This window comes from Crocodylus porosus, unplaced genomic scaffold, assembly GCF_001723895.1.
Source record: "Crocodylus porosus isolate Cpor-Errol unplaced genomic scaffold, CroPor_comp1, whole genome shotgun sequence".
Classification (NCBI taxonomy): Eukaryota; Metazoa; Chordata; order Crocodylia; family Crocodylidae; genus Crocodylus; species Crocodylus porosus.
In genome coordinates, this window is record NW_017728922.1 from 4,486,102 (window position 1) to 4,497,411 (window position 11,310).

An 11,310-nucleotide genomic window follows, 5' to 3' on the forward strand; every position below is an offset into this window, starting at 1 on the left:
TACCATGACTAGCCCCACTGGAATTGGTGGAACTACTCATGGCACAATGTCCTATGCAATATGAATGAGGGTGACAGATAAATGAGGGTGACCTGATGAAGAAAGCCTTGCATTTAAAAGCTTGTCTAACTTTATCCCAATCATGCAACTGGTGCAATAAAAGACATCACCCACAAAAGTCTTTGCCTCTAGTGACAGATAAAGGAATTTGTTGAGCGCTTAGCATGGCATATCCCTACCCCAATATCCATGCAGATCTTATGGTTGTTCAGGGGGGTAATGTGTTTGCTTATATAAACATTTGAAGTTCTCTCTTTCCAGGCATTACAGTGGAGCGTGACTAAATAAGCAGGCCAGAAGAGGCTTGCAGAGAGAAGACAGAATGGTTGTACTGAACAGAAAAACTGGGGTGGGGCACTGGCTTGCAGAGACTTAAAAGGCAGCATGAAGAGCAAACACTGCCTTTTATTTTCTGCATCTTGTGCAACATGCCATATGGTGATGAGACATGGTTACTCACCCGGTGACAAGGCAGAAGCTTAACCTTGGCAAGTTGGCACAGTGATACAAGATGCACGTGGCATCACAAGAATGGAAAGGGTAACATGCTGGGAAGGAAGGCTTGAATGCTAAGAGGAAGGTCTAATCAGAAATAAATGGTAAGACAAGCCAAGGTGAAAGCTGAATCACACTTACAACACAACGGAGACCAATGGAGGGTGAAACAGGCACAGCAAGCAGCATCAGCAGAAAACACATTGGGAACCTGTGCATGACCTATTTGGCTCAAGACACAGGTGAGTTCAGAGTGAGGTCTTTGTTCTGAAGACGAGAGGATGAGCATCATGGTGATGGTGATGAAGGTGAATGGTGACTTGTGGCTAATTCTTAACCTCCTCTTCCCCTACTCCCTGTGTTAGCAGCACAGTGCAGCTTTCTCTCAGTGTAAGCTGAAGCTGCTGCTTTATCTGTATCAATGAGGAGGAGGGAAAAAATACAGGCCAGATTAAAAGTCAAAGCTTTACTCAGGGAGCTGAGCACTGGAGTCAAATGGTTTGGCTGAGGTGAACGCAGGTACAGAGTGTAACCCACTTTTTATTCTCTTTGAATAAGCTGCAGTGATGCATTACGGTGTTTTAAACAGTTATTGAGGTAAATGGGACTGGGTACAGCAGCGCCACTGGGGGATGTGCCTGGCCCCCCTGCTGAGCAGCACCTAGCTCAGAGTACAGTACTCCCACAATCCTACCCCCAACATAGCTAACAGTGCTACACATGAAATATCTCCAAATACAGATTTTCGGTGGCTTTCTTGGTTTGCTACTGGTTCCCCAGTGATTTTCCCTGAACCCACCAGCACTGAGCACAGATATTCAGAACCTGGAGCTTAGGTTAATTGAGTGACACACCCAGTCACCCACAGGGTATGGATAAACCAGGGTTTACCATTATGGAGGGCAACTCTGACCTAGGCAAAGGCCAACAATCAAACTGAACTTCTGAAGCTGAGATCAGGTCAGAATAGACAATGTTATGTACATCCAGAAGGTCTCCCCCAGAAGCAGCTGGACTATTGCCTCTTTCTACCTGGAGTTAAGTACTGTGCCACATGGAGGCAGTGTCTTACGTGAGACAAGGCTGTTGTTAGCACACTACATTCAGGTCCACTTTGATCTCCACTGGCTAACCTTTTTCCCTGGATTATATTAAAAAAATCCTTACTGTAGCCTTTGTTTGGCTACCTCACTCCTACCTCTGACCAATCCACACCCCTGTTGCAGGGGAGCAATGCAGATGAAGCAGCTCAGGGCTAGGTTCACCCAGGGGCAGAGTGTTCATGACAGCCCAGCTGTGAACCATTCTCAGGAGAAGAGGCTAAACCAGACCCAACCCCACGCAAATCAAAATACAGGTCTCATTCCTTTGCTAACATATTCTTGCATGGCCCTTACTTGGCTGGAAAATTGGGAAATCAGATCCCTACTTAGCTAATTAATCAGCAGATACCTGCATATACTATCTGAAAGGGAAAACTCCTTCTAACCAGTATGAACCAGGATCATTTACATCTGGGATCTGACTGGATAGCAGTATTCTCCCCTTCAGTGGAGATAAGCAGAAGAAACTGGAAGTCCAGCACAGCAATGTTTCCGGCAAACCATTAGCCAGGATTGATTGCATGTAATACAAGTAGAGGATACCTGACAATAAAAACCATTTTCTTCCCCCAAAAGCTGTTGAAATATTAAAAGTGGGCATTTTATTGATGGAAGGATATGGCAGTAAAAGACAAATGTGGAAGCAGACAAGACATTTGATCAGGAGATAGTTCTGGCAGATTCTACAAACTTAATTTATATAAACAAAGAAAATAAACCTTAGCTTACACACATGCATGCTACTCTTTCATATACTATAGACCTGGCAATGGAAAAAAGTGAATATTTTATTAGTAGAACCAAATGCCAGTGTTATACAACAGGGTTTATAGTTACAGAGGGCAACTGAAAAAATAATCATTCTATTAGTTCTCTGTGGGTCCATCTACATGTGCCATTAGAGGGCAGCAATCAACTGCAAAGCTTATTTCTCTGCAGTTTATTGCTTCCAGGAAGCTCCTGGGAGTGCAGCTGCATGTATGCCTTTACCACAGCACATTTTGCTGGGGGTCAGCCTGCCAACCCAGAGCTGCTTTGACTAGGCTCAACGTGCTGCAGGAGGGGCTGGCTGGGGCACGAGGGTGCTTCAGTGCAGGGCTAGTCGGCAAGCAGCCCCAGCACTGAAACATCCTATGCCCCAGCCAGCCAGATCAGCATCTATCTGTGCATTGCTGCACACAAAAAACTCTGCAGCAGGATAGTACTTGTATTTACACATGCTACCCTGCTGCAGAATGTATTGGTTTCATGCGCCCTAACAGGAGTGCACATGTCGATGCTGAGATGTTTCCTGTGGAGTTAATTAGTCAACTGTGCAGTACACATCTCATGTAGACGTGCCCTGCTGTACATGGTAGGGGGGTTTATTCATACTGTGTTAATCAAGTTCAGACTGAGTGTTTTGGCTTACTAAGTTTTCTATTCATAAATATTTTCCCCATTGTTGTCAAATACTCTGATTCCTTAAACTCAATACATTCTGGCAGTGGCTGAGTGCAGACAGGGGAAGACCTGGTTCTTGTCGTTCCCAGAACTGCTCATCTTACCTGTAATACTTTGCCTTGCGGGCTCTCGGCAAACAGTAACACCTGATTGTATAGTGGGTCTAATGATTTGCGAGCCACTTTTGTCTTCTTTTTGGCAACGCACACTCCGTTTTCTAATAGATAAGCCTTGATGTAAGCAGCTGAAAGAAAAATAGGAGGTCACAGGTCTGACGAGATATGGCTTTCTCTGCTATCAACTGTGAAAACAGCATCTTGCAGCAACCAAAGAATTTACTGTTCGTTCCATCTTATTTTCAAGGAAATGTATAGAGTAAAAATCTGTTAGGCCAGGACCATTATTCTACCTACTGAGCCGCAACTCAGAAGGCAGGGGTTCAGGTGGTTGTCAGTGACTTCAAGCAGGCCAAAACACTCACGTACCTGGAAGGGTTTTGGAGCCAGGCTTTGGAGTTAGTCCTCGGGCCTGTATGATATCCACTTCTAGATGTCCATTTCGCTCCTGCAAGCCAATTTCCACATCCCCTGAACAACAAGCCAAAAACATTTAGACAGAATCAGAGACACAGGGGACATTTTAACAAGTTTGAGTGCTAACAGACTACTTAAAAATTCTGTCAATGATCAGAATAAAAATATAGGTCCAAGTGCCTGATTTCCCCTGCATTACTCGGAAGTAACTCAGTGATTCAAGCCCACATTTGCAAAAGTGGCCTCTAATTACAGCCCTTCAGTCACAGCCCTAGTCAGTCAGGCTAATTGTTTCCAAAGTGACATATAGCCTCTAATCTGTCCAAAACAGAGGCACCTAGAATTACATTCATGCTTTTGAAAATGGAATTTTGATGCACCATAAAAAAATCCTTAGGGAGTTTACATGCTTCAGAGAATCGGAGAATTATGAAGATGCACAGGATACACTGGCTGGATGCACAGTAAATCTAGGTCAGGCCTTTCATACTTGAAGGACATTGTAGGAATAAGGAAAGATATTGCTAATGTAGCAGTAAAACAGTAAGGCGCTAATCACCAAAACCTAACAGCCAAGCACATTTTATTTAACTCAGAAAAGAGCAGGTGCTGAGCAGATTAGGGGGTAGCTTGTGAAAACAGTACATGCAGTATTCATTTTAAACTAACTTATGCCTTTATGTTGCTTACCCATGGAGGTGGTGGCCAAGGTCTGACGACCAACAAATTGTGCAGGACCCATACTCCCCAGGAAGTCACTAAACTGCCCAGCAGATGCCAGATGGACTCCACTGAAATTCAGACTGCAAGAGAAATTGATTTTGGCAACTCATTATTTTAGTGCTTTAAAATGACCCTGTGATTAAACAGCCTGCTTTATTATACACCTAAAAAGGATGCTATCTACATAGACATTGTACTTTCAGAACCCATTGGTTTCCATGCAGTCTAGCTACATGTGATCCATCTAAAGTCCCCTTCTCCTGCAACTTATTAAGGCTGGAGCAGTTAGCCAATGCCATTACTGCAACATTTGTTTTCCCATGATTAAGCACCTAGGGGACAAAAAACCCCACCCTTCTCTCTCAGGGTCAGGGGCTCCCCTTCAACCCCTTCATTAGCATTAACACTTGGACAGCCTCTGGGTCATCTTGCAATTTGTTTCCTGGTAATTGTCCATCTTTTGGAGCGTGGGTTAAATGTAAAGATGGGGGTGGGAGATACCAAAAAATCATGGCCAAATGACTGAATTCTCCATTTATTTTGCAAAAGTCATGGCAAGTGCAAGCCCATGCACACCCACCCCAAATCAATTACTTTTTTTGACGCAGAGGGACTTTACTGAGTGGTGAGAAAAGTACATTTTGTAACATTAATCAAATGCACCATCCTGTTTTTATTCAGTAAAAGCATCTGAAATGACCTCAAGAATGAAGCCTGAATCCAAAAATGCATGCACAGAACTCACAGATGGTGCCCTCAAACCCCAGATGGAGTGTGGGCCATATATTACTGCAGCAAAAAAATGGAGCTGCTAAAGAAGGCAGATTTGCGATCAGAATCTATTTGCAAGGTACCTGAGGCTGTCCTGCAGTTTTTAGCCCCTGGCTAAAACATACAACATGGACATCAGTCAAGCCAGTGTGACCTGCATGGGTACAAATCAAGGCTTATGCTGGTATGTTGTCTTTGCACTCAGGCTTTCTGCCAGCACCACAGACACAGTTGCCTATGGAGCCCTGGTAGATAAGGCCTGATTTGTATCCCATAGAGTCCCAGTCTGGTTATGCTTTTCTTTAAGAAATCTTCTCTACACATGAATGTCAGATAATTATGAATCTCTTGCACTTTTTCACACATCCCTGAAAGGGACATACCTTAGCAGCTTCACAATACAGGTCACTGCTTCTTAAAATCAGTTTCTTACAAATCTGTGATAAGGGCCACAATTCACAAATGCTTATGTCTCAAATCAGTACAAATCAAGTTAAAAAAGAAACTAAAGGACAGTAACTCAGGGCTAGGGACTTCACTTACATGCATCGTTTAGTCAGTCACAAAGATTTTTCCCATGTAAACTATTTACATTTGAAGGATGATTTTTAAAATTTCCATTCACTTAAAAGGGTGTTAATTTTAAGTTGTTTCACCTCTTATTAGCTATTTGCAAAGCAATCATCAGCCTACTGGGAGTGTATTTTCTTCTTATGAGTAAGAACTTACCCAAACAAACCACAGTGAGTGCTACCACAGTAACTGCAATACATGTAGTAGTACACATGTAACTGAGTGAGCATCTCTGACCTCACAGACAGTCAGCTGTCCCTTAGGTGCTGGATGGGGTGGCCAGGTTTTCAAAGAGCACTGCTTGCATGTTTGACCAGTGGGAGCTGAGGAGTGTGCAGGACTCTAGGAGAGGGTCACGTCTCTGTACAGGGGTGACACTCCCCCGGAGTCTCCTTGAATTATGAGTGTTCAACACGTATCCATGGTTTGCACAGCAGTCCCTGGTGATATTTTCAGACAAGCCAAAAATGGCATGATCTATAATCAGCACTAATTTCAGAGAGCACTGGTGGTTATTTTGGATTGTGTGTGGAAGTTTGTGTCACTGACTCTTCAGCTGCAAGGCACCTCCCGAATGAAGTGCATCATCCCTCCTGGGAGACTGCAACTACTGGACTCGGGCCACTTCCTGTCAATACAGTGTAACCTGTGTACACCCAAGGGTGTGCCCTAGTCTCAATCGGATGGGACGGGTAGGCAGGAATTTCGAGCGGATCCCTCTTTCCTCCATAGAGTTAGCCCAAGCCCAACGTTCTTCACTATATACAATTTACAACATATATGCATACAGCATACATATATCTAAATCTTTAAGATGGATATAATTACAGATATAAATACAAATATACATATAAAGGTCTGTTATCTGGAGGAAGTCGGCCCTAGGGAGGGCATTGGGGTAAGTACCTGTGCCTCAGGCCCAGAAGAGGGGTGGATCCCAGGACGGTCAATCCAGCAAGTTTATACCACAAGTGGGTTAGCTAATAGACATCTTTACAGAGCCCATTATACAGAATTAATACACCCAACTATTTATAACACCAACAATAACAATAGGTACGGAATAGGAAACATCCAACCACTTGGTCCCTCAAATAGGATAAGGTCTTCTCCCCCTAGGTTCCCTTGCCCGGGAGCACCTCTCCTGCGGGACTCAGGTTCCCGGTAACTCACGGTCCTTTCTCTGGGGGCTGTCGATCTGGCCTCTGGGTCCCCACGCCATCTCAGGCCTCCTGGAGCCACTGGCCTGGAGTTGAGGGTTTTTCCCTCTGGGCCCTTTGCCCCGCATTGGGCACCCAGGGAGCTCCTATGGGAGCTGAGCCCTCACTGGCTCCGGTTCCCCAGCCTCACACCAGGGGTCTTTCCCCTTCCCGGGCCCTGCTTGGGGCACCAGGGCTCTTTTAGTTTAATGCTGAGCCACACTGCAGGGCTCTGGTTATCTGGCCCAGAGCTGAGGCTAACTTGAGCTGCTCCCAGGGCCAGCTCTCCGTGCGCCACTTGCGTGCCTCCCTGCCTGGCTGCTTGCCGGAGTTACGGGCCTGAGCCTCCCTGCTGCAGCTCCCAGGGCCTGGGCCCACGCGCCACACTGTGCACCACGGGACCTGCCAGCCCTCTGGGGTTGCAGGCTCGAGCTACTGATCACAGCTCCCAGAGCCCTAGCTCCATGTGCCGAAACATGCACCCTGATACCCGGCCACCCACTGGGGTTGCAGGCTCGACCTGCCACTTGTGACTCCCAAAGCCTGGACTCTGTGCACTGAACTGTGCACCATGATGGGCCTGAGTGGTCTCACACTGCTCCCAGGGCCAGATCTCCATGCACCGTCCCCGGGCACTGTCCATAGCCCAAGTGGTCTCACACCGCTCCCAAGGCTGCTCCTCCAGTAGCGGCTTCAGGAGCCTTGGGCCCAGTGCCCGCAGGGGAAGAGCTCCCCAGCTTTTACCGCTGCACTCTTCTTAAGTCCCTCACCGCATCTCTTCTCCAGCCTGCTGAGCATGCTCCCCTTTTATACTCTCCAGGGGCCCCACCCCATAGTTCTCCGGACCCGGCTGGTGCAGTTCCCATCCAGGTCCGGCTGCTCCTTGCCCCTCCCTTCGGAAAAGGGCGGGGCATTGCTTCCCTTGTGCTGCCTCCAGATTGATGGCTGGGCTCCACCAATCAAACAGCAGACCTTCAGTCCTGGGACTCAACCCAAGCTCCGAAAAGGTAAGCCTGCTACAACAGTATTCCCTGGCTTTCTTTTCCCAGGTCTGCTGGAGTCTAGAATCTGCTCTGCTCTGATGCAGCGCTTTTCCAGGTTTGTGCTGCGGTGAGCAGAGAATAGCATGGATAGGCTAAATCTGTGTTGGGTCCAGTCCTGTGCAGACACAGTAAATGCTACTGGCAGTAAAATGGAAGCTGTTACACCCACAGGAACAGGGACTCAGGATTGGGAGTCCCACAGCGAGACGAAGTTCTGCCCATGATTCTGATCATGTAGGGACAAGGAGAATAAACTGCATGATAGACTGTTTTGTGGGAATGGGAGAGGTTCCCAACACCAAACTGGCCATGGCTCAGTCAGCAGCCTAGACATATATCAGCCTCTGGTGTTACGGAAACTGGAGGATCCAGAGGCCTCTTCTCTATCTGTCGTTTCTCATATTCAGGGGTAATCCAGGACCTCCTGCCATGTAAGCTACCTTCTCTGCAGTGCCTGAATCTTTAGCAGGCTTTCCACTCACTGCCCAGAGACTACTTGCTCCCCCTCAGTGGCCACTGCCTCCAACCCACCTACCTAAACTGGAGCTGTCTGAGTGCCATACTGCCCTAGCCTTTGTCCTCCTGGCTGAGGCTGAGCCTGCATTTCTGCCTATCTCCTATGAAGTACCGAATTGATTAGTTATTGGAGCGTTCTGGGATCCCAAGATCTTTCTGCTGGCCCTGGACAGTACCATTAAAGCCAACAAGGCTATCCACAGCAGTAAGGTACTATACTCAGCCCTTGCAGGTGAGTATCTTCACCAAGTACCTTCACCAAGGACTTGCTAAGTGTTGTTCTGTTCTGTGGGGGAAGTAGTAGAGTCTCTGAGAGGTTGCGGGTTATGTTTTGCTGTGCAGAGGCTCATGTTATGCCATGCTATTGAAACACACATGCTGCAGGAACCAGACATCTGTCAGCCTCCTTGGCTCCAAGTGATTTCTGAACACTGCAATTTAGATGTTGCTAATAATCTTGGGACAAAAAACCTCACTCCCGATTGGGAAAGCAACGCAAAACCTCACGAACAGCCACTCTTTCTCTGTGGAGAGAGGAGAGGAGAAAATATAGCTCTCTGGAAAGTTATCAAGCCCGAGGAAAAAAAGATCTGCAACTAGCCATTAACCGTATCAGCTAAAGTAAGGGACTTCAAAAAGTTAGCTCATTGAGCTGTAGAAGCTCAGTTGCTTAAATTGTAACTTGAGAAGCTTTGCTGGCATTTGGAAGAGAAACACACCCCAACATGATGCCAGACATTAGGCTGAGATAAATAAGAACAAACCCCTTCCTTTCTCAGGATTCAACTTGAACTGCAGCTTCTGGGAAGACTGTGCACAGATTCTAAACACAGCTGTGGGATTGCAGCATCTGTGCTCTCAGGGGAGAATGGTCACTTGGAGCTCTCAAATCTAGGGTTGTGAAGCAAATTAAAATGGTTTAGCTGGAGGCCTGCACCCTCAGACAGAGGAGGTCTGGGTGACCTACTTAGGTTCTGAACTGAAGAACCATGACAGAGCTGGAGCCATCTCCATTTGCTCATATGTACCAGGTTTGTTTTGTAGTGTGTGGCAGGGCTGCCTTGCAGCATCATTCTAAAAAGCTGGAGGATGGAGCATTTTAAAAATGCTTTGTTTCACTTGGTTCCTCCTTCTAACCCTGAGAGCAGACACAATTGCAGGCAGACAGCTCAAGACATCAATCAGGTCTTTAAAATTCAGGCTCATTGTTCCTCACAGTTCTCTCTCCCTCTTATTTGCTGCCTCACAGTACACAGTGCACTTGGCAGATGATTTTCCTGCCAGTTGTTTGACAAAATCCGGCTGTTTCTCTCCCCCTGCCCTTGATCCAGCTATAGTTTCCCCAACTGAATTATTACACATTGGGAGCATTGGCAGGAACACAGGTTCACAAATGGGTCAGCTTCACATGAAAGAAGAGGCTCCATCTTGGGCTACAGCCACCAGATGGTTTTCACACAGACAGGAATGATCCTGAAACAGCTTTATGATCCCATTGCTGAATAGGCCTCAGCTCTGGCATCACTTTTCTCCTCTCAAATCCAGCACAGTGCATATATGGAGTCTTAAAGTCACCTTCCCTTCCATATCCTCTACACATGTTGCAACCTCTCCCTTTCTTGGCCTGTGGGCTTCACGCAGAACAGGGCATGGTTAGCTCATCATTCCATTTTCTTGGGAGGCAGCAGCTCCAGCTCTATTGTCATACTATTTATAAAATGGACCCATCAGGATTCTTTTGTTTCCATTTGATATTCAAAATTCAGGTATCACTCACTGCATGAAAATCCCCTCTGAATTTAGATACATGAAAATACCTTGTTTGTCCATAGCCAAATAATGTGTTGATTTTTTCTTTGCTGCTCAGCCCAACAAGTGAAGAAACTGCTAAAAACAGCTGTTAGAAGTAAGGGAGGCCGCATTTCTCAACTGACTCAAAACTGTGCTGCTATAATGAGTGAGGTCCCTGGGGCCAGGAAGAATGGAGGTGTTGCCACAGTACTGCTCTTCCTGACAAGGAATGGTATATAAAAAAGATTAACAGGTGACATTTGTCAGCATTTTCACAAGACTGGAAAAGACAGACTGCTTTTTGGATGAACAATACAAGAGATGAAGCTGCATTCCAGTCCTGTGACACAAAAGGGGGATGCTTTACCCCTTCCATGGCTTTTTACTCCCACCCTGAACTGGCCCCTTTGGTTATGAGTGCATTTTAATGAGATTGGAGTAAATGGAACTTGATTCCTTCACCGGCTCACGGGTAGGTACACCATCAGGCCTGGGAAGCAGCACCTGCTGGGCGGCTGTTGAGCCGTGCTGTACTGATGGGGGTGCCCCGTGTGCAGTCCTGCTCAAGGACTTACAGAACTATTGGCTGCAACAGTCTTCAAGAGAAGGGAGAAGAACCAGAGCAAACCAAGGCTACATGTAGAAAAACATCAGGAATATTAGTCAGCATTGACGCTGGGGTCTTCAACACAAACCTCTACCATTTGGTATGTTTAACAGTAAGTCAGCAGCAAGTCAGAGGCAGGGGTGGCCAACCTGCAGCACAGCCCACAAGTGGCATGCACAGTCCCTTTGTGTGACACAGGAGATCTGGCAGGGAGTAGGGCTGTGTGACGCTTTGAGTGGCAATTCAATTAGGAGGAGATTCGGCCCGATCCGGTGGCTGAATCTCTGAATCCGAATCAAATCAGGGGACCAATTTAAAGGTCCAAATTGATTCAAAGCTCTCCGAAGTTTTGGCACAGATTTGGAGAGTTTTGATGATTTGCGCAGTCCCTAGTGGCTGCAGCAGGGAGCTACAGCCACTCTGAGCTGGTAAGTACTAGGGGCGGGAGAGGGG

The 11,310-nt window shown here is 46.6% G+C and overlaps 1 protein-coding gene across 1 annotated transcript in view; it reads right to left on the reverse strand.

Moving 5' to 3' along the window:
• Positions 1–11,310, reverse strand: part of RIMS4 (regulating synaptic membrane exocytosis 4) — a 32,258-nt gene that overhangs the window by 10,876 nt on the left and 10,072 nt on the right. The window contains exons 2-4 of the mRNA XM_019539626.1: positions 4,325–4,437; positions 3,587–3,688; positions 3,206–3,345 (exon numbers count right to left, since the gene is read on the reverse strand). Of these exons, the coding sequence (XP_019395171.1) occupies positions 3,206–3,345; positions 3,587–3,688; positions 4,325–4,437 (355 nt within the window). The remainder of the gene's footprint in view (positions 1–3,205; positions 3,346–3,586; positions 3,689–4,324; positions 4,438–11,310) is intronic.